Below are 27,540 nucleotides of genomic sequence, written 5' to 3' on the forward strand. Positions count from 1 at the left end.
GGGAAGACACACACTGGTCCTCAAGGTGCTGAAGCCGCGGAGTAGGTGGGCGCTCGGAAGACACTGCAGCCCCGCCTCCGCACGGAGAAAGCCAGAGGGAGCCCTCTGTCCACAGAGGAGACAGGCCCACGGGGCCCGGGGGGTGGGAGGCCGCCTCCCGCACCCGACCGACGGCCACTCCCACCCCAGCCCACAGCCCAGAACAGCCAGGACAGGAACTTGTACAAAGAGTTGGATTTTATTGATATTTAAATATATTAAATATGTCACTGAAATACATGGTACACCCCTCCCCCCTCCCACAGTGGTTACATTATAAAACCAAAGCCCACGGGCCTCCCAGCCGCCGGCTCCCCCAGCCCCGGGTGAGGAAGGGGGCAGTGGTAGCCCGAGGGAGGGGCATGGCTGGCACTGCGGTACAGGGAGCCAGGGCAGGGGCGGGCCCCTCCCGCCCCGCGAGAAGCAGGACGAGTCCCCCAAGGCTGACTTACCGCCCCACCCGTGGCACCCATCAGTCCCTTCCTATCCAGGGATAGGGCTGCGGGAGGGGGGTGGGTTCTGCCTGAACCAGCTAGTCCGCCCCTCCTTCTGCCCTGGCTGGTGAAGCGCCTGATGCCCACTTGGGGCATGCATGACGAGCCCCTGAGGCCGGCAGTACCGAGTCAGAAACCAGCCCTCCGCCGCCGCCAGGGGCTGGAGCTGGAGTCAAAAGGCAAGACAGCGACCTGCCGCTTCCCACCCCCCAAACCAGCAGCCCTGCGGACCCTCTCTCCTCCGCCCCCCTAGTCACCTCCAAGACAAAGCTAGCTCCAAGCCAAGTTCACGCCAATGCCTCTGGCTTAAATAAATACGGACTGAAAAACCAAGGCACCAACTAATTCCAGCCAGAGCCAAGGAGGTGGCAGGGAATGGGGCAAAAGGCAGGCGGGGGGCGGGAAGGGACTCGGGAATGTCACCTTCTAAAGCCTTCAGCCAGCCCTTGCAGGCTTCAGGGGAGCCCGGGACACGCTGGAGTCGGGCTGCGGGCTGGGGAAGGCAAAGTTTCAGGGTTCCCTGCCCCATCCCCTAGTACCAATATCTGGGTCCTCAGAGCTTCCGTGCCACCCCAGTCCCAAAGCACGCCAGGTCCCAGGACACGAGCTGGGGAACCCAGGGAATTCCTGAGCCTCTGCCCATCAAACCCCAGAAAGTTCAAGTGCACGAAACACTGGGCTCCAGCAGCGGCTGGGGTCCCCGCCCCAGGCAGGGAGACAGTCATGCCGCACACGTGGCCCCCCAAACGGCACTTAGGGATTTGGCACAAAACGGACTTCTCTCCCCGGGGCCACCCTCTTCTCACTGCACACCCCATCCCACTCCTGGGCGACTTGGGCATCTCTCTCCATCCCTTGAAATAGGGAGCCCTGCCTTATTCCAAGAAGACAGAGGCCCACGGGAGAGAGGCAGCCCGGGGTGGAGAGCTGAGGAGCAGGAGCACAAGGACAACACACAGACCTGGAAAACAGATATGCACAGAGACCAGCATGCACGCACAGTTACACAAACACACAGGCCCTCCCCCCGCGCCAGAGACTTTGGGGGGACAGGTTTAGGAGCGGGGACATCTTCCTTGATGCCCTGGCCCTTTTCTATTTGGCAACGGAAGGAGTAGGAGAGACGCTCTGTGCCCCTTGCCAGCAGACGGCAGGAAGGAGCCGGGGCCCAGGGAGCTGCCCCCACCTGCCTCAGTGCCCCTCGGGGTCTGGCAGCACCCCGCCCCCTGGCCAGCTGGCTCTCTTTGGCACCTGCAGGTGAACTTCCAGCTCCTGATCGTCTGCTCTCCCCACACGCGCCCTCGCTCGCTGGCAGGGCGCTTTCACAGTACCCACGAGGCCAGACGCCCCCTGCCCTGGAACCACATAGGAACTGGGGCTGAATCTGAGCTGTCCCAAGTCCCTCTGTTCCCCTTTGGGGTCAGATCACGGGACGAGGATTTGGCAAATGGAAACGTTCCCCTGAAATATGGGTAGAGCTGGGTCCCCGGAGCACTGCCCTCCTCTGCCCTGTGCCTGGGAGGGAGACCTGGCCGAGGCGGCGGTGCCCAGGCCCGGTGCCGGAGACGCAGGATTGCCACGGCAAGCGTGGAATAGGCACTCCTCAGGCCTGCACCAGCCTTTGTACAAAATCTTCCCAGGAAAGAGGGAAAAGAAGGGCCGAGCCCTGAGCCTGCTGCCCAGACAGGGAAGGGGTGGACATGGCAAAAGCCATTTTAACCTCTCAGACAGGAGGGCTCCCCGTGCCTCTGCTGCCACCCCCTCCCCTACCACCAGAAGGTGGAGGAAAGGAGGAGGAACAGTCCTACCCCGAGTGAAAAAAAAAAGTCGCTTGCATAATCCTCTTGGCATCCCCTAGTTCACCAGCCTGAGGGCAGACGAGCATGGTCCAAGCACGGCCCGCTGGGGCTGCCAGAGCTCCACCCGGCGGGCGCAGGGCCCACTCGGTGCCCACCTTGGTCCCTTCAGCTGAATTTGTAGCTGGGCCCTGCTAACTGCTGGGGCCCCCATTGAGGAAGTAGGTGGTCATCTCCCCCTTGCCCTTCACCTTGACCACCCCTCGACACTCCAGCTGGTAGCCCTTGGCAGCTAAAACCTGGTACAGGTCCGTGGTCACCTGGGGGTGGGAGGGGAGCCCGCTTAGCCTGGACTCCTCCCTGCTGCATTCGCAGGGGCCCAGGGCTTCTCTGGCTGTGCTAGCCGCCCCCGTCCCAATCCCCACCCCACCAACCACACCACGGCCAGCGCGCCCGGGTCCCCACCCTAGCTGACTGCAGACAGGGACCCGTGGAGGCCCTCGGGACCCGTGCCCCTCCCAGCCTCTGCCCATCTCCCCCTCACCTGGATGCGGTCAGGGACCCCCGTGCTGTCCATTCGGCTGGAGACATTCACCGTGTTCCCCCAGATGTCGTACTGGGGCTTCCGAGCCCCGATGACGCCTGCCACGACCGGGCCCATGTTCAGCCCTGAGGAAGGGAGGGCAGCATGACACTGAGACCAGGGGATGTCCCAGGGCCAGCCCAGGGGCTCCTCCCTCCTCCCGGCACGTCTACAAGGACACCGAGGAGAAAGCGGAAAAGGGCCGCGTCTCTGTCTCCTGGTTGTCACGAACGGAGGATCTGGGTGCTTCGGCTAAGGAGCTACCCTGGGTCAAGCACGGTGCATCCTAGCAGCAGCGAGCCCCTGGAGTGCTCGCTCCAGCCACTCTGGTAAGCAATTTTCCATTATTTCCCCTCGGCACGGCCCTCCAGGGTAGGTATTATTGTCCCCGTTTTACAGAGAAGGTGAACTGAAGCTCAGAGAAGTTGGCTGGCTAGCTAAATAAGCCAGCGAGTGGGGCAGCCAGGGGTGCCCACCCAGAAGGTCTGCCTCCAGCACCCAGACTGCTAGCTGCTCCCGAGCTCGTCTGAGAGGCAGTACCTCTTGTCAGACCAGCCAGAGGTAAGGGCACAGGTCCTGGGGTTTAAATAAACCTTGTTTCGAATCCCAGCTCAGCCTCACTAGTTGTTTGACCTTGGGCCCGACTTACTTAATCTGTCTGCGCCTCAGTCTCTTTATCTGTAAAAGGGGATAATAATGGGAGGATTAAAAATGTGCTGAAAAATGTCTAGGCCAGTGCCCAGCAATCGTGGGAGGCCCTCCTCAATACATGACCTCGATTGCTAATACCAGAGTCACTATGGGAGGTGGGAGGGACGGAGACCCCAGGGGAGCGCTGACGGGGAAGCTGGGACCCTATCCCCTGCCTGCTCCCTCGGCTCCCCCCGGGAGCACTGTCCTGGGCCCCCTCACCGATCTTCATCTGGAAGTTGTTGAAGGAGTGCTCGTTGATGTGCTTCATCTGCTCCATGAGCCGCATGGCGTAGTCAGCCAGCGCGGGTGACGTGCGAGCGGCCCACCTGGTCGTAGGTGCTGGCGTTCAGCCCGGAGGCGGCCATGTAGGTGCTGCCGATGGTCTTGATCTTCTCCAGCTGCCGGAACCGCTCCTCGCTGATGATCTGGACAGTGCGGCGGGGGCCCGGGAGGTCAAGGCGGAGCGGCCCAGCCCCACCCTGCGCCCCTGCGCCCTCCTTCCCGGGCCTCGTCCCCTCCGCCCTTGGCCATCTCAACAGCTGCCCTCCTCTCGGTGACGCAGCACTCCTTCCAGCTGCTGCTCTCAGCGCAGGACCGGGAGCCAGGAGAACAGGCCGCCTTCGCCCGCAGAAGCCCAGCCGGGGAACTGGGCGCACAGCTTTGGAAGGTTGGTTTCGACAAAACCCAGCAGCTCAGCTAGGCTATTAGGGAAAGTCCCAGAAGGAGCAAGAGACTCCTCTCCAGGACAGCCAACGGCCCATTCTCGGCCCGGCGGTCCAGGGCTCTTCCTCACGTCTTGCTTCCATTCTCTCTACTCGGGGGACTGTCCTGCTGGCTTGGCCACATGGGGCTTCGTCCACAGTCTACAGATTTCCCCCAACAACATCCCCAGACACCTATCCTGTCCTCTCCCCCAGATCCAGCCTCATGTTCGCCTTTGGTCTCCTACAACGACGACACTGCCCACTGGGACAGACCCCCTTGCTCTCTCGGACATTTCACGGAATTGCCCCCCACCCCCGGCCTCTCTCTGCCCAGCCCCTGCTCCCATCTCTAGGTTCCACCAGATCTCCCTGTCTCTTCCCCGTGCCACCCACCTCCCTCCAATCCTGACCTTTGGGTCCAAAGCTCTCCCCGCTCCCCCAGCCCCCAAGTGCCCCCACTCAGCCAGCACCAGCCGCCTAGACGAGTACCTCATCGAAGTCAGCAATGATCTCGTTGAGCAGCCGCAGGCACTCGACGCCCTCGTTGTTTGCCTCCAGCTCCACATAGAACTCGGAGAAGTTGGCGATGGACGCAAACATGACAGCCACGCACTCACACGACTGATAGTAGAGCTCGTCGTTCCGGCGCTCCCGGGCCAGGAAGTGGGCGGCCACATCCTTGGGCAGAATGTTGTGCAGCAGCCGCCGGTTGTACGCCTGGAGCTCCTCCATCTCCTCCTTCTCCCCGGTTGCCTGCAGACACCACACCCATCACCCATTGCCTAACACTCCCAAGGGGTGAGAGCAGTGGCCAAGGCCTGGGAAGGGCATCCGAGGGAATCACACGGAGGGAGGAAGGCACAGAGGCAGGGGGCCTAAAGGACGGGCGGGAGGGTGAGGGGGCTGGGGAGGGGATGGAGCACAGGGACATCACGGGCAGAGAGCAGCACGGGGCCAGGGCAGGCTGGGGGCCGTCTGCTCCTTGGGCCGCTAGCCAGAGGTGCATTTCCACCTCGGCCCCGGCTCTGTCCCAGGAGCCTCCTCCCTCCCACAAGGGTCCATCACCTGCAGTTTCCAGAGGAAGTCCAGGCGGGCAGTCGACTCCACCTGCTGTGCATGCAGATACAGCGCCAGCGCGAACACCAGCAGAATCACAGGGGTCATGTATTTGAGCGTCACCCTCCCCGCTCCTGAGCTGAGGGAAGCAGGCGCGTGCTCAGGGTCTGGAAGAGGCACCTGGCGGCCCCAAGCCCGGCTGCCCCAGAGCCCCCACTCACCAGCTTGGCCCATCCAATGTCTGGTTGGAAGAAGCCCTGGCAGGAAGGTAGATATAAAAGACAGAAAAAAAAATCACTGGAGTTTCCTAGGTCACTGGGTGGGACACAGAAGGGAAGACAGAGACATCAGGTACTAAAGACATACCCACATACCATACGTCAGGGGTTGGGCCAGGGCTGTTACTTATACTGATTAACTCATTAAGAGCAGTGGTTAAGAGACGGTTCCGCTTCTGCCACCTCTTACTCTCCAGTTATGTAACCTGGGACAAGTTGCTTAACACTCTAAGCCTCGGTTTCCTCATCTGTGAAATGGGGATCAGAACTAAATAATGCATGTAAAAGGCTTAGCACAGTGCATAACACATAATCAGCTTTCTATATATATATAATTTTGGGGGGCTTTTATAAAGGGTATTTATTTGGGGTAGAAGCATACAGAGACCAGGCCAAAAAGCATAAATTACTCCCCCCACCAAAGTCTGTTGCCACATGCTGGAGCAAGATGCCTGCCAACATCTGCCAAGGTTCAGGCTTCCTGGGTTCCTCTCTTCCCAGGGCTCTTTTCTCTCCAGCCTCAGCTGCTCTCCTCGCTCCACAGGCCAGGTGTAGACTATCAGATAAACGGCTCGTCTCTCCTCGAAGGGCCTTGGCCGTGTCTAACGGAGCCTTCTCTCTTTCCTCACATATCTGCTTCTCTGGTTTTTGCTTCCCGGGGCTCCAACATTAAAACTCTTTCAGTATGTGTCAGTTACTATAATCTTTATGACTACTCTCTCATCTAAATGGTACCATCATTTTACAGATGAGGAAGTCTAGGCTCAGAGAGGTCACATAGCTACCGAGTGGCAGATACACCAAGCTAAGCCACAACCTCACAAAGGCGGGGGGGGGGGGGGGGGGGGGGGGGGCGGAGTTTCATGGAGGAAAAGCCAGTAGAGTTTCCAGGCAAAGCCCCCAAGCAGAAGTCAGAAGTTTTTGTTCCCAGCCAGAGCTCTGCCGCCAAGCAGCTGTGTGACCTCCAGGAGGTTAAGACAGTGGATATGAAAGCACCGTGCAAACAGGAGAGGGGATTTTTTACTTCTGGCCTGCAGACGATGGGATTTCCCAGGATTGGGGGCTTCCCTGGGGGGACTGGGCTCGTAGGCTGGGAGGTTCTCCACCTCCTCCTCCTGCCCTGTGTGTCGGCGGTGGGTGAGGGCATGCCAAGGGCGCAAGGGACCCGGGCACCGGGGAGGCTTGTGGTGAGCCGGCAGGGTGGGGGAGGCTCGCAGAGGGCTGAAGGGGGGTGAGGAGAGACTCACAAGCCATGGACGCCAAGCAGCAGGTCATAGTTGTCAAAGACGGTGGCTGGGGGCCCCAGGAGGAGCAGCACCAAGTAGACGAGGCCCAGGACGAGGGTCATGGCCAGCTTCCCGATGCTGCTGATGTGCAGGAAGACAGAGCTGGCCAGAAGACTGAGCAGCACGTTCCCGACGAAGTACTGGGGATGGGGTGACGGCAGGGGGAGCGTTGGGTGAAGGCAGAGGCCACGGTGCCCCCGTGCAGGGAGGCCTGCCCTCGCCTCCCCTCCACGACCCTCCAACCCCGACATCCCTCGCCACCCCAGGGGCCCTGGCTGCTCCTGGGGTTGGGGGTGCTGGTGAGCTCCTGGGTCCCCGGTGTCCATCACGAGACCGAGGGGTCAACTACTAGAATCAAGACCTGTCCCCCGCCCCCCGGCCTGAGCACTGCTCGGACACCTCGGGGAAGGCGCAGGTGGGTGCGGTGCCCTCACACAGGGGAGCATCCAGGCCCAGAGAGTAATTGAGCTGCTGCAGGTGGCAGATGGTGACGTCGTCGGGCGTTAAATTCAGCAGCCGGGCTGCGCAGGTCCGCAGGGGAGTGTGGTTACAGGTGAACTGCAAAAGTGAGGTGAGGTGTGTCAAGGTTCCCGAAGGGGGAAGAGTCACAAGGACCTTGGCCAGGCGCCTTAGGCTCCAGGGGCCAAAGGTCTCGCTCAGGTGTGGCGACAGGCCAGGCGAGGAGAGCAAGGAGGAGGGAGAACCGGGAAATTAATCCCACCCCGTTCAGGATGGGGGGGGCGGGGGACTCTGTGAGGACAGGAAATGGGACCTATTCCTCTCTGTGCCCCAGCAGCCCAAGCAGTGTCTGGCACAGCGCAGAGGGGAGGAGTTCCCACCCGGCCTTTACCATGTTGGCAATGGCAGAGGCGAAGACGAGCAGGACTGAAAAGATGCCAACCGCAGTGCTGTGTGCCCGCGAGCGGACGATGCTGCGAGACAGCCGCTGCAGGGCCTTCGGGCACAGCTGGAGGCAGGTAAGAGATGTAGGTGTGAGCCGTGTCGGCCAGGGGGAGGCAGCAAGGGACAGCCACCACCTCGCATGGCCCCCCGGGCCAGCCTGCCCCTCCCAGCGGCCCCTGGACTCCCCCCACGTACGGAGCCACAGGAGTATACGGCACAGACCAGCACCGCCATCAGCAGCAGCAGGAAGATTCCGCCGTAGACCCAGAGCATCAGGGCGGAGCTGGAGGCAGAACGGGGCCGGGGCCGGGAGAACATTATCCTAGAAGATCTGGGCACTCCTGTCCCACCCCCAGGACAGGCGAGGGTGCGGGCTCCAGGCGCTGTAGGCTTGTGTGAGTGCTTAGGGAGACTCTGGGAGGCGGCACGGGGGCAAAGAACCGGGCGGGGGGCGAGGGGCGGGGGGTCAGGCTCTCACTGTGGGAAGATGAGGAGCTGGATGAAGCAGATGAAGCAGAAGACCAAGAGGGAGCAGGCGACGTAGGCTCCGAAGCGCGGGTCCACCTTCCGCGAGTACTGGGGGAGAGAAGACAGGGCTGGCCCAGGACGGGTAGGGACAGCAAGGGCGGGGCACCCTGGAGGGGACCTGGGGGGGAGCGGTTGGCCCGACTGATGAGCATCTGCACCGTGCCCCGTGGCCCCCTCGCCGCCCTCCCCAACCTCTCCTGCTCCACCACCTGTGCCCCGCCGTCGTCCCCGGCTGCACCCGCCCCCCACCCCTGGCCCTGTCCTCCGGCCTTCCTTCCTATGCCCCAGACCTTCTTCTCAAGATCCTCTCTCTGGAAGGTCAGCAGGAACCGGCGCACGTGGTCCTTGCGGAGCTGATCGATGCTGCGAGCATCTATGGCCCGGCCCAGGAACTCGTCCACCTCATCCTCAGGGTTCAGGGCGTCTTGGGCACCCCGGCTGAGAGCAGGGGAGACGGCTTCACCGGGGCGCATGGGCATCGCCATGGGAGGGCGGCCCCCAAGGCAGTCAGCGTGAGCCGGCTGTGTGTCGCCTGCTCCCGCCCGGCATGCCTGGGGCCCCGGGGGAGGGGGATCTCAGCTCCCCACCACCACAGCCCCGGCCTCAATACCCTGACTCACTTGTCTTTGCTGGAATCATCGATGCCCTGGAGAAAGGGACAGGATGTGCGTGTGAGCTGAGGGGCATCCTCTGCAAGCCCTCCCCCCCCCCAACACCCTGCTGAGGTCTCCATCATATTCTCCGAGGGGCCTGGAACCCCTGGGATGAAACTGTCTTAGCCCCCGGACACCCGAATTCACCTACAGCAGCTACAGCAAGGAAGGCAGAAGGGGGAGGGCGGCACAGAGGGTTGAGGGAGACAAGACAGCCAGGCCCCCGGGCCAGCAGCCCCTCACCATCTGGCGGAAAGCCTTGGAGTCCTTGGTCCGGGAGAAGGAGCGTTCGGAAACCCAGCGCGGCACCAGCCCATCCATGGAGTTGGCCCGCGTCCGCTGCAGCTTGGCCAGCATTGCCTTCTCCTCTTTCTGCGCAGGCAGCGCGGGCGCAGCCTCAGAAGAGGGGCCCGGAGAGGCCCACCCCCTGCCGCTCCCCACCATTTGTCCTTCCCCCCGGCCCTGACCCGTTTCTGGCTGGCTCCCAGGATAAGGAAGGTCTCGATGTGCTGCTCCTTGAGGTATGCGTTGCGCTCCCCGCCGCGGCCCGGCTCCACCTCGTAGTCCCCGTTGAGGTACTGCAGCGTGGCCCGCGTGATGTGGATGCGGCTGTGCGGAGCCGGCAGGGTGAGCCCTGGGCTCGGTGCCCCCCCGCTGCCCTCCTGCACCGCGCGCGCGCCCTCCGCTGCTCACCCGGCCCGGCCCCCGGCCTCCATGTGGTTGGCCAGAGTCACGTCGTTGGACCACACGTCGAACTGCCACTTGCGCAGGCCGAGGACGCCGCAGTGCACGCGCCCGCTGTGGATGCCCACGCGCATGTTCACGTTCACGCCCGTCACCTCGCGCACCAGCCTGGGAGGGGGCGGCGCCGCTCAGCACCCGGCAGGCTCCCCCCCCCCCCTTCCACCCCAGAGCCTGGGCCCTGCACTCCCCTCCGAGCCGGCCCCGCCAGGGGCAGACCCAGGGGCTGGGGACAGGAGCACAGCCGTGGCTGGACACGTGCGGGCAAGGACAAATGCCTGAGGGCCGTGTTGGCCGGCGGCATCTCGTGGAACAGAGCTGGAGGAATCGCTGTTCTCACCTCGGCCGGGCCCAGCTGGCATCCCCTGCAGCCCAGCTCGCACCCCTCCGCCCGCCTCCCCCACTGCTGCCTGGGCTCTAAGGGTGCACGTGGATCCTTGCACGGGCTGGGGAGAGCTGATGGCCTGGAAAAGCCTCCAGCGAGGGGAGGCAGACTGCCTCTCCCCAGGCACGCATCACAGAGATGGGGAGACAGTCGAAACAGAGGAAAATTCCTGAGGAGGGCACATCCAAGAGGAGGCACCCAAAATTCCAGGAAGCCTGGGAGCGGGGTGCTGCTTACGAGATGGCCTCGATCATGTCCACCCCCATCTCCACGCAGCAGTGGGCGTGGTCCGCCCGGGCCTCGGGCAGCCCCGACACACAGTAGTAACAGTCCCCTAAGATCTTGATCCTCAGGCAGTGATTTTCCTGAAGGGGACGAGAGATGGGGGCAGGGGTCACCCGCACCGCACCACCGCCGGTGACGCCGGGCTCTCCCCCCGTGGCCTGCCCTCCCCCGAGCCCCAGCACCCTTACCGCGGCCAGCTTGTCAAACCGGGCGAAGAGTTCGTTAAGGGTCATGACCAGCTCCTGCGCGGTACACTGGGACGCCAGGCTGGTGAAACCCTCGATGTCTGCAAACAGGATGCTGTGGACAACCACAGGGGACGGAGGCGCCAGGCGTCCCGCAGAGACACCCGGGCCCCCTCTCCCTCAGCTGGCATCCTCCCACCCCCACCCTACCTGACGTTGTCATGCTTCTGGATGTAGATCTTGTGGAACATCATGTCTTCTTTTTTTGTGTTGATGTCTTCTTTCATCTCCATGGCAACGTGCTGGGGCAACACCGAGAGCAGCAGCCGCTCCTAGGCCAGCGGTTCCCATCAGGGCACGGCCCGTCCTCCAGGCCTTGACCTTCAGTCCCTCCTGGACCCTTTACGTCCCCAGGGACCCTCCCAGATCTCTCAGGAGACCTGAGCATCCCTTCTGGATTGTGGCCTGAACTGGCTCCATCAGAGCCCTCAGCAGCCAGGCGTTCCAGCCCTCACCGACCACCCCCTTCCGTCCCTCAGGTGAGCTCCCATCTACCCCCTCTCACCCCCGGACAGGAGCTCCCAAGCCATGGGGCCTCTGCAGAACACCACGGGGGGGGACCGTTCCCACTGTCCCATAGAGCTGTACGAGGCAGCCCATCCACCCTGCCAGCTATTTGGACAGGGGGATCCCCAGGCCCGAGAGCAGCCCCCACCTGCTGCCGATTCTCATGCTGCAGGTGCAGCCGAGCCTGAATGTACCCGCGGGTCTCCTGGAAAGCCTGGCGCTGAGACACCTCGGCTGGGTAGTGCGTGCAGATGCCAATGACGTTGGTACAGAGGAACAGGAGCACGTTGGCACCGAGCTGCCGGAGGGTGGCAAAGGCAGAGCGTGACCACCACACCCGGGCACCGCTTGCCAGGCTCCCCGCGGAGGTGCTGCTTTGGGGAGGAGGCCAGGGAGGCCAGAGGACCCAGCCCAGTACCCTATGACCTCCTGCCTCACAGACACCCTAAACGAAAGACAGATGCTGCTGCCTCCGCATGGGGCTCTCTCTACAGGGCGAGACCCAGGAGGCCTGAACTCTACACGCCCCTGCGAATGACCCAGGGCCCCAGCTTGCTCATCTGCAACCGGAAGGGGGAATAAGATTGCTAAGGTCTTCCCTCGCCCGACCTTCTTAATAATAATTGTTACTGCATCTAGTTGGCTGACTGCCTATATAATATGCCAGGATTCTAAAGGTGCTTTCTATACAATAATATATTTCTCACAACTCTGTGAGATAGGTAACAATATCCCGCTTTAAAAACTCAGGCACAGAGAAGCTGAGCAATTCGCCCAAGATCACTTAGCTGGCAGGGGCTGGCATAGGATTTGAGGCCACGACAGTAGACTTCAAAGCCTGTGTCCTAACCCTGCTGTCTAGTACATTCCAAGTTTCCAAGGTTCTTACTCACTTCATTCGCCCAGAGCTCTTGAGGCCCAGCCTCAGCGCCCAAGTCATCGAGTCATCAATTCCACAAACCCAAAGAGCCCTCCCTAACTGGGGACGGGTGCCACTGTGCCAGGCCACCCTCGCGGTACAGCTTCCCCCACATGTGGCCCCTCCAGGCCCTGCCCCCTAGGCCCTCCCTCCTAGGGACCCAATCATCATCGGTAGCCTTGACTCTCCAGGAAGTCTAAGGCAAGCCTCCGGGTTTCTGGAGTCTCAGGGGTTAACCTGGCACTAGTGGCCCCACCCCGGGCTCTGCTTGGAGAAGGGAGGAAAAGAGGACCAACTGGAAGCCCAGAGCCCAGAATGGGAACTAGGCCTGCAAAGTTGGGCTTAATCTCTGGGGCCTCAGTTTCCTCTTGGGTAAAACGGAGCAGAGGGTCTGGCTAACCCATAGCCTCCTCTAGGCCTGGCCTCCCGGCTTCCCTTCCCAAGTCCAGCTCGCAAGGCTCAGGACTAACCGGCCAAGGCCCCCTCCCAGCAGCAGGGGTGAAGAGGGGGACATACTATCTCCCTAGGGGGTTTCTAAGAATAGCCCCCAGTGGGGGAGAAGGAAAGGGGGGGGCAAACCAGGCAACTTCCCTTCCTGGCCCCAGGAGCCCAAGAGGAAAATGTGAGTCATGGTGGTGGGAAGGGGAAGGGGGACGAGAGACTGAAATAACTCGACGCACATACCCTCCCACCCAACTGTGAGAAAAAATGGATGCCAGGGGACTGGAGGAGGCTGCAGGCCGGGCGCGGGTCACTGGGTGAACCTGCCGATGTGTGATGTGTTCGAGTGCGTCCTGGGAGGGAGGGAGCTGGACCTCGGGGGCGGGGGCGCTGCCCAAGAAGGCCAGAAAGGAGGCTCCAAGCCCCCAACCGATCCAGAAACCCACAGGCTCAACTGGGCCCGGGAATCACTCTCCGCTCCTTGAGGTTACGTTCCCCACCCACCCCAAGAATGTGGCTGCCGAGACCCAGGGGTGAGGCTGCAGCCAGGCGCCCTGGAGAGGCAGGCGGCTGGCACAGTCCTGGCCTCCACGGGGCTGCGCCTTCCCGATCGGGCGCCGGGCCCAGATCTGGGCACCATGCCAGCCGAGAGCAGGCAAGAGACACCCACCCACCCCCTGGCTGGCCAGAGGGGCGGGGGGAGGGGAGGCAGCACCTCCCATTTTCCTGGCTTCCCCAGCAGGGCAGCCCAGCCCCAATCTCCAGCTTGACAGGGAAAAAAGCTGGGGGGTTAGCAAGGACAGAAGGACCCTGGCCCCTGTAAGAGGTCGGACAGTGCCCCGCCGCACGTGCGGCACAAACAGACGGGCTATAAAGTTACTTTGAAAAAGGTACGTTCTGTTCCTGTCCAGAGCAGGAGCACAGGCTGGGCAGGGAAGGGCATCATGCCAGAGCACCCAGCTTCTCACCCTAGGAGGCGCAGGCGACTTCCTCTTTGTGGGTGGGGCAAGGGTGGGCTACAGGCCACAAGCCTTGAGCAAGACAGAGACGGGCACCCTTGAAACCAGCGCACTGACGGCGGGTCCAGGTGTTGGTTGGGGGGCTGCACTGCCGGTGCTGACCAAGAGTCCCCTCAGCCCAGGTCCAGCCATCGCCCAGGAGACTGGCAGGCATGACAGGAGACGCAGGCTCCACAAGCTCCTGCCTCTTTGAAAGGAGTTTCCCAGCAGCCCCCCAGCCGGGTCCCATCGCGGGTGGCACTCTCACCACCTCCTTGCCCCCAGGTGAGAGCACTGCCCTGTCCGGTTCTGGGAAAGGGTGGGGCCCTCACAGCAACATTATGAGGTACAGATTATTTTTATGCAGCTTTACAGACTGGGAAACTAAGGCTCTGAGAGAAGTTCCTTGTCTAAGATCCCGCGGAGAAGGACGGAGCCCATTTGACAAGCAGGTGCGCCTGCAGCTAAGCCCTTCCTTGGCTGCCTCACACACCACCCGGAACCCAGAGAACGCAGAGGACCTCAAGGCAGCCCCTGGTCGGGCCTCCGGGGGGTGGGGGGCGGAACGAGAGCAGACCCTAAGGCTCCTTTCTACCTCTCTCCAACCCCCTCAAAACCAGTCGCACCCTCGAGAGAGAGCTGGCCCCAGTTCTTCTCTGTCCCTGTCCTGGCAGATGGCCTTAGTCCAGGAGAGAGACACCTCTTCCCTTGCCAGCACCATCCAAACCCTGCTCGTCCCTCCAGATCACCACCCAGAGCTGCTTTTCAGGAATGGTACCTGGGCCTGAGTCTCAGAGGCCTCGCAGCCTCACCATGGCCCTGAGCCATGCACCCAAGGGCACCCCACCCTCACCCCATAGGCTGCAGGATTTCAGGGGCCATGGTCCATGGTGACACAGCACAGGCCGGTCTGGTGGCCAAATTCCTGGGGTCCACCCTCCCCTCAGCAGTGCCCTGTCCCCCGGATCCCTAACGGAGGTTGATCCCCGAAACCTCCCACCTCTTGCCCCGCCTCCCAGTTACAGCCAGACATCCCCACCCACCCCTCCACCACGAGACCCCTTCTCATTCCACAAGCCTAACTCGCGCACCACCCACCTGCCTCCAGAGGATGGCATCCCCACGGTTGAGCTGCCAGGCCAAGATCAAATGCAGGGCGGAGAGCCCCAGGCCGCTGAGGACGGCTGCCCGCATGCGGATGGGCAGGAGCGTGTAGGCGACGTAGACGAAGAACACAGGGCACCAGAGGCCCACGGAGGCGCTGCGGGGGGTGGCCGCCAGGGCGCCCCCCACCTGGACGGCCGCCAGGATGCCCAGCACCACGTAGCTCACCACCCACATGGAGTCCTGGCGGAAGCTGTGCCGGTTGCACACCGCCATGAGCGCCACGAAGAGGGCGGCGGCGCAGGCCAGCAGGGCCACGTAGGCCGGCTGGCGGTGGGAGGGCGCCGCGTGGAAGGCCAGCAGCACGGCCGTGAGCAGCACGAGCACCGCCATCAGCAGCGTGAGGCTGCTCTGGTTCATCTGGAAGAAGTACCGCTGGTACAGGCGCTCCAGCTTGGCGGAGCGGAACTGCTTCGACTGGAACACCCGCGCCAGGCGGCGCCAGCAGGCGCGCCCGCTCGGGGGCGCCACGTCGGGCTCCCCCTCCGGCGCCACGGCCGCCTCGGCGTCCTCGAAGCCCAGCGCCACCGCCCGCAGCCCCAGCTCCACGCCCTTGCCTGGGCCGCCCCTCCGGGTGAAGGGCTCATCCTGCCAGGGGCACCGAGGGGGCGCGGCAGGGCTGGGGCCGGGCGGCTCTGCTTCCCGGAGGCAGCTCACGTAGCAGGGCACGCAGAAGCCGCCGGTCCGGGTCCCGCGGCGCGGGCGCTTCTGCCCGTTGCGTTCACCCCACGCTGTTTTCCGTTCGTCCACTTTGGGGACCAGGAGGCCGCTAAACCAGGACATGCCGCTGGGGGGAAAGGAAAGGGGTGGTATTACATTAATGCCGCGGCCGCTGTCCCTGCCGGTAGTTAACACTGACCGATAGCTATTGGCGCGCTAAGCGCTGTAGACGCGCCATCCTCACGCAGTTACTCCAGAGTGGATGGCGGTGTCCCCAGTCAAGAGCTGAGGCTCTCCCGACCAGGCAGATGGAACTTGCCTAGGACCAGGCAGCTGTGTAAGTAAGAGAACCAAGATTCGAACCCCAATCTGTCTGGCTACAAAGCCAGTACACTTAAAAAAATACACCTCTTCCCTAAAAGGCACTGATTTCTCGGTGGTCACAAACTCCAGTGCCCTGTATCAGCAAGTGGAGCAGCCCAGGGAGGTTCAGCGGAACTGGGAAGAGCTAAAGTCCACACCCTGTGCAGGGGCAGACACCGCCCAGTACCAACAGGCTGTTGCCACCCATGTCCCAGTGGGGCCTCGGCTTCTGATTTTTCAACAGATGCTAACAAAAATAAAAATCCAGATTTTAATGTGACATCTCCTCACTTTTAAATGTTGGCAACTGATTCACATTTTTCGTGAACACCGCGAGCCAAACAAATCACATCTGTGGAATGAATTCAGCCTGAACTGCCAATAAGCGACCTCGGTACAAAAGGGAATTTCTTTCCACATCCTTCCCCATCACACAGGCACACAGCAACGTACACTTCACCAAGCTAAATTCAATTTTACCCCTGGTCACATTTTAAAGGTCTTTTCCTCAGGGCAGTTTTCCCAGCTCCCCCATCCAGACCAAGTTTGGTCCCCTGTTTTACCCTCTGTCTATTTTCTCCATTGTACTTATCACAATTAAAATTAAATAATTCCCTGATTAATGTGTGTCTCCACCCCCTACTGTAAGCTTTGTAAGGCTTCGGGATTATGTCTGTTTTGCTCAAAACTTCATACTAAGCACCAAGTAACCGGGCCTGGCTCATAGTCGGGACTCAGTAAATATATGTTAAAAGAAAAAAAGAGAGAGAGAGAAGAAAGCGAGATAGCCAGCTAGCTCAAGGGCACTGGCAGAGAGCAGCGAACATGAAATAATAACTAATAATGATAATCCCGTGGCTCCACTCGAGGTGGATCAGCCTCTGCTGTTCCTCAACTCCACATGCCAGCCTGGGGCCTTGAATGTTTGCTCGTCCCTCCACCTGGAGTAAGAGCTGCAGGGCTCACTCCCTGACCTCCTCCAGGTCGCAGTCCAAATGCCCCCTTAGCAGTGAGCTTTTCCCTCAACACCTATTAAAATAGAAACCCCTTTCCTGGAGCTCCCTATCTGTCTTCCCAGCCTTATGCCTTCTTTTCCTAATTTTCTCCATAGCTCTTATCAGCAACTGCCACTCTATATATTTTACTTATTTGGTCATTGTCTCTCCTAACTGGAACGTCAGCTCCATGAAGGCAAGGATTTTTGTCTGATTTGCTCACTGCAAATCCATCTCCAGGATCTAAGTAAATGCGGTGTGGATAAATGGACACACGAATAGCAGTCCCATGTACTTGCTCTCTCCTTGGAACTCTTCAAGGTCCTTTCACATGCCTAATTCCATCTGATCCTCACCAAAACCTTGGGCAGCTAATCTAGGACAGACCTAACAGGAAAAAAAAGAAAAAAGAACTGAGGCCCGTGGCCGTTTTAAATGACTGTCCAAGTTACTGGAGATCACGGATAACCAAACTAGAGCCAGATCCCAGGTTTCCTAGAGGCAAATGCCTCCAACAGGGGTGAGACGACTATATGACAAGATCCCAACATGCCTCCTAGCTGCGTCCAGGTCAGAGAAGGTGGGGCGGGGGCCCACAGGCCCCACACCTCCATGACCACAGGGCACCCTGCCGGCTCCTTGTACTCAAACCCGCCAAGCTAGCAGCACTGACATTTGTACTCGCTGGGAGACAAGGCGGGGGGCGGGGGGAGATGCCCAGTGCTGGCCCCAGGTGGCAGCAGGAACAAACACTCAAGGCAGATGAGCCATCTCCAGATACCCGAGGGCCACAGAGCGGAAGCCAGGCTGGAGAGCATTCTGCACACCCCGATACTCCATCCCTGAGTCATCCCCAGGTACGTTCTTTCAGCATCCCTTCTATACCCCAGAGAGCAGCAGGCCCTTCAGCCCCTTCACATCACCACCTGCCCCCGCCCTTCTCAGATACACGAAGGGACAGAAGCACCGCCATTGGGAAAATGTCACCCAAGGTGGCCTCACTCTTGAAAATACTTCAGCAGAAGCATGTTCTTGAGAGCAAGACCAGGTTTCAAACCATTATTTGCTAGCTGCATGATCTTGGACAAGTTATTTAACTTCCCTGAGTCAGTTCCTTCGTCTGTAAAATGGGGATAACAATGGTTGTGAGAAAAGAAGAACAGTACCCGCCATGTAATACACGCTTGGTAACTATTGGTTTTTCTCCCCACCCTACACCGCTTCCAAGGCAAATGTCTGCCAGTTTCCAAGAAACGGGAAGACTGGGGAAGTCAGGAGCACGCGTCTCCTCAGCCAGTCAGACGCCTGGTTCTGTGGGTCCCCGTGTCCTCAGCTGTCAGTACCCAGAGCTGCTGGGGACAGAGCCCAGAGTGAGTGAGTTTCCCACCCCACCTCCCCCGTGACACTGCGTCAGCCTCCTCCCATTCACGTGCCCCTCTCTCCTGGTCCTACACACACCCCCACCGTCTCCCCAGCTGGCCCAAACCTCTGGTCCCAAAGAGCCGATTTCTGGCCATGTTTCCAGTCCCCTGGAAGCACATCCTAGCATCTGGCTCAATCCCATAGGGAAGGGACAGACACTGCCCAGGGAAAGTGTGACCCTCCTCAGAGCACTCTGACCCCTCGCGGGGAGAACTTCAGGACTCTCCAATCGCCGGACCAGCTGCACCCATCCAGCTCCGGGCTCCCCCCAAGGCACCGCCCCTGGAGGACTCGCCCATAGCACCCCACGCCAGGCTGACAAGGAAGGGAACTGGGGAGAGGCCCGTTCAAAGCCACCCAATTTTCCTCTATGGTCCCCCAAGCCCCAGGACCCCATCGCTTTGAACTTGGGAACCAGAGCCCTGGAGTCGGGCTCCTGAGCCTGCGGGCTCGGACCTCCTGCTCCGTCCCCAGTCCCTTGATAGTCTCTCGCGGATCCAGATGGTCCGCTCCAGGATCCTCCAACCACAGCCAGGGCCCTTTCTGTCCCGCAGGCCAAGGCCTAGAGCCTCTCAGACCTCAAGTCCCTCCCAAACCCTGATCCTTCGCTCTGGAGACCCAGGTCTGGGTAGGCCAAGGCCCAGCCCCAAGGATGGCCACCCGCCCCCCGTCACCCAAACCCTCTTCCTGGCCACCTCCCACCCGCCCCATTCCCAGGGCCCCTCCAGCCCCTGCTCCCTTCAGCAAAGGAAAAAAAAAATAAAGGAGGCTCAAGGGGTTTACAACGACTTCAGAAAGTTCGTGGCAGAAGGCACTGCCCAGGCGGGGCCCTCCAGTGCCAGCACCACCCACCACGCTGGGACTTGGGCCTCAGTTCCCAGCCCTTCCAGATGGAGAGAAGCCTCCCCAAGGCCTGCATCTGTAGGTCCAGCACTGCCTTCTCCTCCCCTCCACAGGCCTCGGTCTCCCTAAAGACTGCAAAGGGCTCCCACCTCCACCTCCAACCATGCAAACCTCCCCAAGTTTCCTCCAACTCACAGGGGTCCTCTGGTGGGGGGCAGGGTGTGGGGAAAGGGTCCCCGATCGCCCGATCCCACCTCTAGCTTTTCAGCCAAGCCCCGGCTCTGAGTAAAGTCTGCTGCCAGCGCCCACCCAGCCGCAGGCTTGGGGGAAGGGGGGAGGCTGACACCACCCCTTTCATTATGAACCTCGGGAGTAAGGAGATGGCAGGGCCCCCCCCGCCCCCCCCCCCGCGCCCGCAGGCAGAGGGCCATCCCTCCTTCTGTCCCGGGTGCCTCTCCGTCCCCTACACTCGGTCACACTCTGCCAAACTCGGAGGCTCGCCCTGCAGCCCCGCTGCGGGAACCTCTGGGCAGCCCCTCCCCCAGCGCACGTCTTTCCCTGTCCCCTGGGCAAGCCGGGAACTCAATCGGGTGGAGGAAGGGAAGCGATTGGCAGGGAGTGAGGAGCCTGGCGCCCCGGCCCCAGGAGTCCCGGGTCCCCCTTTCTTCCTCCTTGACTTCCCTCTGCGAACCCCAAGTGCCTCCGGCTCCCCCCCTAAACACTCCCAACGCCACCCGTCCCAGACTCCGGTGCCCCCCACCCAAAAAGAGTCTCAGAAGCTGCGCGGGTGTCCTCCAGCCCCGTGGGGACCCGAGTGCCGGCGCCGCCACTTCCCCCAACTCTCCTCCCCGCGCTCTCACCTGCCGGCCGGGGTCGGCGTCTCCTCGGGGCCCCCGCCCCGCCGCCCCCGCGGGCTCCGGCCGGCCGGCCGGCCGTCCCGCGGTCCTTCCCGGTGCCCGCGCGTGCCGGCAGTCCCTCCCGCCGTCCGGCTGTCCGTCCGGCCCTCGCCCCCTCCCTTGTTGTCCAGCGCAGCCGCCCTCTACCCCGGATCCAGAAGTCCCCTCCCCGCCGGCTCCCGGACTCCCCGCCTTAAAGGCACAAGCTCCTTTTGTCTGGGCACTCCCTCCCCCTCCCCAGAGGCGGGGGCAGCGTTGCCCACTCCCCTTCCGAGGAGCCGGGTAGGGCTGAGAGAGACCGAAGAATGGGACCCCACCCTTCGCGCGCCCCCCTCCCCTCCTCCCGCCGGTCCCTCCCCCAGTCCTGGGAACACAAGCGGCCACTGTTCTGGGATCAAGACCCCGGGTGGAAATGGGCCGCCCAGCCCGCTCCCGGGTCCCTCCACCCCCGTCCTACATCCTCCAGCACTCCCCTCCCACCCCATCCCGGGGTCCCCAAGCGCGCGCGCCAACCCGCACTCTCACGACTCTTAGCCCCCGCCCACTGAGGGTCGGCCTCTTTCCTGTCAGGGTCCCTAAGGGCTGAAGGGGTCCCCAGCGTGCGCTCCTCGCCCCCATCTCTCCCTCCCCCAGCCCCCACTCTGCCATTCACTCCCTGCCTGCCACGGCCCTGCTCCCTCCCGCGGGAACTCGGTTTAATAATTAATTAAGGTTTCATTCCACAAGGCGCCAGGTGTGCGCGGCCTGCTTTTTCCGCACATCACTTCTTTCCTCCCACGCCAACGCTCTGGGGCACCGGGCGCGGACCTGTTGCACCCAGAGCCCAGAAGGGGGACCCAGATAATCCAGGGCACACGCTGCCCTCCTGGCCTGCCCGCTCCAGAGAGCCCCTCCCCGGCTCCTGCCAACACGCAGACTCACTCTCCTGGGCACCTTTTACCCAAGGGTTGTGCCTCCTTGCTGATGGTGAAGGGTGAAGTTGGGGTGGGAGTGCATTGCTAAGTGCAAGTACTGAGAAAAGTGTGGGGGTTTTATTTACTCTGTTTTCAGCCTGAAGCAGCTGTCTGAGTTACCTGGGAAATGAGAAAATCACTGGAAGCTCCTATAACCCTTTGAAGGATAGAATAATGGGGGGTTAGAATCGCTAGCGTGGATGAGTCTGACTTTAGAGAGGATGCCAGAGTTGGGTAGAGGGCAGCCTGCCTGGCTTCTTCTAGAGATCCCCTCCCCTTTCCTTCCACCTGACCTGTAGGTTCTCCTTCCACTTCAGCCCTCCTCTTGGCAGCTCGTGCTCACCCAAAGTCCCACAACCTAGATATCTGAAGTTGCTCTCTCCCCAGACCCAGGAGTCCTTCAAGGCCCAACTTGTGGCCATTCCAAATCTGCACTGGTGGCCATCCACGTGCAAAATGAAAGTGGACCCTACCTCACAACATATAAAAAAATTAACTCAACCCTCCAGTGTGAGACATGACTCTCAGGGATGAGCCTCCCTGGCACGGAGGGATTACTACCAAACACCACCTAGCAATGCAACTTGAGGAAGACCTTGACCAAAAGGGGGAAAGGTAAAAAAACAAATGAGTTTATATGGCTAAGAGATTTCAAAGTGAGTTGGGAGGTCTTTCCAAAGGTTACACTTATGTCTCAGCAGGATCTCATTGATTGCCAAAGTAAATACTACCTCAAATAGCAGGGCTCCTAAGGGCTCTGGAGATATCCAGACACTATAGTCAGGGCAGATAACTCAGGAGTTTGGTGCCTTGCCAATAGGCCCTACTTTGGAATTTATGCTCCCCAGTGTGACAGAGTTGGACTCAGTTGTGGTTTCCCTACCCTTGGCTCTTCTGACCCTTCTATTTGAACTTATGATTCGTGCTAGAGTTGATAGGTGTATGTCCAAGAACATCCATGTACCAGTTGGGCCCTGGATCTCAGCAGAGTTGCAACACCTACTCTCCAGTTCATTGGACTCACCCAGGACAAATAATGAGATGATGATGGACAATGACTGTCCTAAGGCCAAGAGAGTCTACAACTACAAGCAAGATAGTACCATCCATCTGCCCCATAGGATCTAAGCCCTTTCTCCATTAGAGGTATAGTGGGCATCACCATCCCAGAATCCTCAAGATTGGGGAATGAACTATGGATCACGGTAGACCTACTGGTATTTTACTACAGACTTGTGATTCTAGCAATATGAGAACTTATGTCATTGATGTGGAGGCAGTGGCCAGTGGAGGTTCTGAGGGCAGGGAGAGGGGTGTTTTCAGGACTTGGGAACTGTCCTAAATGGCATTGCAATGACAAATGCAGGTTATTAGATGTCTTGCCATAGCCTACAAGATTGTGTGGGAGAGAGTGTAAACTACAAAGTAAACTATAATCCTTGCTGAGTGGAAATGCTTCAAAATGTGTTCATCAATTGTAGTGAATATACCACACTAATGAAGGACATTGTTGATGCCAGAGAATGTGGGAGGTGTAGGGAGCGGGGCATATGGGAATCCCCTCTGCTTTTTTTTTTTTAAGATCTATTTTTTATTTATTTATTTATCTTCCCTTCCCCCCCCACCCCCAGTTGTCTGTTCTCTGTGTCCATTTGCTGTGTGTTCTTCTGTGACTGCTTCTATCCTTATCAGCAGCACCAGGAATCTGTGTTTCTTTTTGTTGCGCCATCTTGTTGTGTCAACTCTCAAGTGTGCAGCACCATTCCTGGGCAGGCTGCACTTTCTTTTGCGCTAGGCGGCTCTCCTTACCAGACGTATTCCTTGCTCATGGGGCTCCCCTACGCGGGGGACACCCCTGCATGGCAGGGCACTCCTTGCACGCATCAGCACTGCATGTGGGCCAGCTCCACACAGGTCAGGGAGGCCCAAGGTTTGAACCGCAGACCTCCCATGTGGTAGGTGGACGCCCTATCCATTGGGCCAAGCCCGCTTCCCTCCCCTCTGCTTTTTTGTGTGGTGTTTGTGTAATCTAAGTATCTAAGTATAAAAAATATATTTTTAAAAATTAACTCAAAGCACCTGCTTTTCCCATGGGAAGTTCAGGATTCCGTCCATGGTGCCTCTTAAAAATGAAAACAAACAACAAACAAACAAATGAAAAAACCAACTTGGGGGAAGGGGATGTGGCTAAAGCGATTGGGCTTCCGTCTACCATTTGGGAAGACCAAGGTTCAATCCCCAGGACCTCCTGGTAAAGGCGTTCCCATGCAGCAAGCCAGGCCACCACGGTGAGCAATGCAGCAAAATGATGACCCAAAAAATGGGAGACTCGGGGGACAGTCAAGGCAAGCCACAACAAAACCAGGAACTGAGGTGGCACTAGCTACAGGGAACCTCTCTCCCACATCAGAGGTCCCCGGGATTGAATCCCAGTGAAGCCTAGAGGAGAAAAGAAAAAAAACAACAACAAGGGAAAAATAAAACCGACACAGAAGATCACACAGTGAATGGACACAGACAGCAAAAACAGCAGGGTTGGTGGGGAGGGAGAGAAAAAAACAAAACTGGAGAAGCCAGTGTGATTCAGTGGTTGGATGCCAGCTTCCCACACATGAAGTCCCAGGTTCAATACCCAGCCCTGGTACCTAAAAAAAAAAAAAAATTAACTCAAAATAGATCAAAGACCTAAATATAAGAACTAAAACTACAAAATTGCTAAAAGAAAAACAGGACCTTGTATTAAACAATGGGGTCTTAAACTTTACACCAAAAAACACAAGCAACAAAAGAAAAAGTAGATAAATGGATCCTTATAAAAATTAAAACCTTTTGTACATCAAAGAACTGATAACTGAAGACAACCTACAGAATGGGAGGAAATACTTGGAAGCCATATATCTGATAAGGGTTTAGTATCCAGAATATATAAAGAACTCCTACAAGAATAAAAAGACAAAGAACCCAATTTAAAAATGGACCAATGCTGGGAAGCAGATGTGGCTCAACTGATAGAGCATCCGCCTACCATATAGGAGGACCAGGGTTTGAACCCAGGGCCTCCTGACTGGTGTGGTGAGCTGGGCCACATGCAGTGCTGATGCATGCAAGGAGTGCCCTGCAATGCAGGGTTGTCCCCCATGTAAGGGAGCCCCACGTGCAAGGAGTGCATCCCACAAGGAAAGCTGCCCCGTGCAAAAAAAACCACAGCCCGCCCAGGAGTGGTGCCGCTCACATGGAGAGCCGACGCAGCAAGATGACGCAACAAAGAGAGACACAGATTCCTGGTGCTGCTGAGAATGCAAGCGGACACAGAAGAAAACACAGCGAATATATAAAAGAGAGCTGACGGGGGCGGGGGGGGGGGGGCAGGGAAGAAGAGAGAAATAAATAAAATAAGTCTTTTTTTTAAAAAATGGGGGAAGGGGACTTGGCCCAATGGATAGGGTGCCCGCCTACCACACAGGAGGTCCGCAGTTCAAATCCCTGGCCTCCTTGACCCATGTGGAGCTGGCCCCTGCACAGTGCTGATGCGCGCAAGTAGTGCTTTGTCATGCAGAGGTGTCCCCCGCGTAGGGGAGCCCCACGCACAAGGAGTGTGCCCCATAAGGAAAGCCACCCAGCACAAAAGAAAGTGCAGCCTGCCCAAGAATGGCACCGCACACACGGAGAGCTGACGCAGCAAGATGACGCAACAAAAAGAAACACAGATTCCTGGTGCCATTGATAAGGACAAAGCTTGAGGCAAGAAAGAAAGGGGAATAGTTAGGAAAATCAGTTCCCATCACTTAGCAAACTGTATACTTTGGGTAAATCATCACTTAGTCTCTTTGAGCCTCATCTATGACATAGGAACAGGGACAGTGGATGTGGCTCAGGCACCTGGGCTTTCATCTACTATATAGGAGGTTCAGAGTTCAATACAAGAAACAAATAAATCTTAAAAAAAAAAGACTGGTGGACTAATATCCAGGAAACATCTGTATTTTTAAAAAAAGGAATAAAACCATCTATTTTATCTTTCTTACAGGATTTTGAGGATCAGATAAGGAAATTGTGGTTAAAATGCTTGAAAAGGGCAAAGTGATCTAACATAGTGATTCTGCCATGAGATAGCTCTTCTGCCATTCTGCAGAGCTGGCCTGGAATTTGATCTTTGTGACCTCTTTGAGTTCTCCCTTCAAGTAACCAGTGTTCTCACCATTAGCAAAATTTCTTCTCCAATCTGGATCAGCTTTTCTGCCATTTACCCCTTAGAATCATGTATTAATGGTCAATGTGGAGAAACTGCATTTCTTTCTTTTTTTTAAATTTATTTATCTCCCTTTCTCCCCGCCCCCCACCCCACCCCGTTATCTGCTCTCTGTCCATTCGCTGCATGTTCTTCTGTGACTGCTTCTATCCTTATCAGCGGCACCGGGAATCTGTGTTTCTTTTTGTTGCGTCATCTTGTCTCAGCTCTCCGTGTGTGTGGTGCTGTTCTTGGGCAAGCTGCACTTTCTTTTGCGCTGGGCGGCTCTCCTTAAGGGGCACACTCCTTGCGCGTGGGGCTCCCCTATGCGGGGAACACTTCTGCATAACAAAGCACTCCTTGCGTCATCAGCACTGTGCATGGGCCAGCTCCACACGGGTCAAGGAAGCCGGGGGTTTGAACCGCAGACCTCCCATGTGGTAGGCGGACGCCCTAACCACTGGGCCAAGTCAGCTTCCCTGCATGCATTTCTTGAGGTCAAGAAAGATGTGCACAGTGATCACAAAAAGGTGGAAGCCACCCAAGTATCCACAAAGAGATGACTAGATAAACAAAATGTGTACACACAAAGGACCATAGTTTGGTGGTGAAAAGGAATGAAGTTCTGATACATGCTACCACATATTTGACCCCTGAATCCACCATGTCGAGTGAAATAAGCCAGACACAAAAGGATAAATACTATATGATCTCACTTATATGAAATAAATAGAACATGCATGTATTCACAACGTTAGAAACTAGAATGCAGGTTAACAAGGGCCAAATGAGGGAAGAGAATGGGAAGTTAATGTTTAATTGATACAGAGTTTCAGTTTGGGATGATGGAAAAGTTTTGGCAATGGATGATGAGGATAGAGGCACAACTTCATGCATGTAATTAGCACCACTGAGCTGTATATTTGGAAAGGGAGAAAAAGGGAAATTTTAGGTTGTCTATAAGTTACCATACAGAAAGAGAGAGAGAGAGAGAGAGAACTGCACAACACAGTGAGCCCTAAAGTAAACAGCGAGCTAAAGCTAACAGCATAAATAATTACAATAATGTTTCATGAACTGTAACAAAGCCACCATGCTAATGCAAAATGGAAATAATAAGGAAAACTGTGTGTGAAGGGGGTCTATCAGAACTCTGTATTTCTGCAGGATGTTTGTGTAAACCTACAAGTGCTCTAATAAAAATAAATTTTTTAAAACTTAAAAGATTAATAAAAAGTTCAAAAGACAATAAATGGAAGTTCCGTGAAGGCAGTAATTCTTATCTATTTTGTAAAACAGAAAAGAAATGTATGCATTACAGAATGGCATTTTATATTTGGAAATGGAAGCCTTTGTCCTTTGTTTCATTGCGGAATGAAAGGAAATTTGGACATGAACCAAGCGATCGGGGAAACATGCGAGGGGTCTAAAGGCACCCTGGCTTCCTCTGCCCTAGCGTGCGGCTCGTGTGTCAGCTGCCCTCCTGGATTCCAGCGTCAGCTCCCGCAGAGCAGGGCCACCCTTGGCACCTTCCCCTGGGGCTCTGTTCTAGCTCCATGGAACGTTAGCGTCTTACCCATCACGCCAGTCCCTACTTCAGTAGTGGGAAATGCCAGCCGGCGCGAGGCGCACGAGAAGTGCCCAACGTATTGAATTTTCCAATGTATAGGCTATTGGAGCAGGAAGGGGTGTGAGAGATGACCTGATCCAGCTGCTATGTTTCAGTAATTATAACAGCTATTACTTCTATAGTCTTTTATTAAGTGCCAAGGATTCTTCTATTCGCTTTACGTGAAATAATTCATTTAATCCTCCTAACGACCTCATGACGCTCTAGTATCATCTTCCCCACCTTAGAGGTGGGAAAAGCACGGCGCGATAATTTCTCCAAGGTCACAAAGTAGCCAGTCCAGATCGTGGACCCCTGCGATCCAGCTTCAGGGTCCCCAGTTTTAGCCACTGGGCGGCACTGGTTAAGGGACAGCAACCTCCTGAAATGGGAGGCGACTCAAGCCCAATTACACTGCCAGTTGGTGGCAGAGTTAGGACCAGAACCCATAAGCACTGATGCTAACTCCTCGCTCCTTTCACTCTGCCTCGATATGATTACGTCTGCGTGTATCCATGTGTCACTCCTGGTTCTGGCACAAATTGTGCCAGTCCTTCCCTGGAGTTTCCTCGAAGGCCGGACGTTCTGCTGGTGGGTGGGGCTTTGTGAAGAGTGGAGGCAGTGGGTCCTCCATCTCTAGCTTCCATGCCCCAGAAAGTGTGAGAACTGCCACCTCCGACCCACGCCAAAGAGCAGGGGAATCCTAATTGGATAGAGTTGGGGATGGAGGATTGCCTTTGGCGGAATCAAATCGCACTGAGGCTGTTTTGCAGGTGAGTAGCTTGGGAGGAAACAGTCTCCAAAACAGTGGTTCTCAGACTCAGCCTGGAGCTGGAAGAAATGCAACCCTTAGCAGAACTTGATGAAATATTC

The 27,540-nt window shown here is 57.9% G+C and overlaps 1 protein-coding gene across 1 annotated transcript; it reads right to left on the reverse strand.

Annotated features, from left to right (window-relative positions):
- Nucleotides 1-219: 219 nt before the first annotated feature.
- ADCY6 (adenylate cyclase 6) lies at nucleotides 220-19,981 on the reverse strand. The gene is given in 23 exon segments (XM_058307906.1): nucleotides 220-2,649; nucleotides 2,874-2,998; nucleotides 3,825-3,909; nucleotides 3,911-4,030; nucleotides 4,799-5,062; nucleotides 5,375-5,504; nucleotides 5,587-5,622; nucleotides 6,891-7,069; nucleotides 7,329-7,487; nucleotides 7,780-7,896; nucleotides 8,028-8,115; nucleotides 8,311-8,408; nucleotides 8,651-8,798; nucleotides 8,981-9,006; nucleotides 9,257-9,385; nucleotides 9,481-9,622; nucleotides 9,707-9,865; nucleotides 10,377-10,504; nucleotides 10,613-10,724; nucleotides 10,820-10,941; nucleotides 11,325-11,474; nucleotides 14,633-15,485; nucleotides 19,842-19,981. Coding segments are annotated over 22 exon segments (3,492 nt in total). The 5' UTR covers nucleotides 15,482-15,485; nucleotides 19,842-19,981; the 3' UTR covers nucleotides 220-2,523.
- Nucleotides 19,982-27,540: the final 7,559 nt, after the last annotated feature.

The sequence above is a fragment of the Dasypus novemcinctus genome, chromosome 12 (assembly GCF_030445035.2).
Source record: "Dasypus novemcinctus isolate mDasNov1 chromosome 12, mDasNov1.1.hap2, whole genome shotgun sequence".
Classification (NCBI taxonomy): Eukaryota; Metazoa; Chordata; class Mammalia; order Cingulata; family Dasypodidae; genus Dasypus; species Dasypus novemcinctus.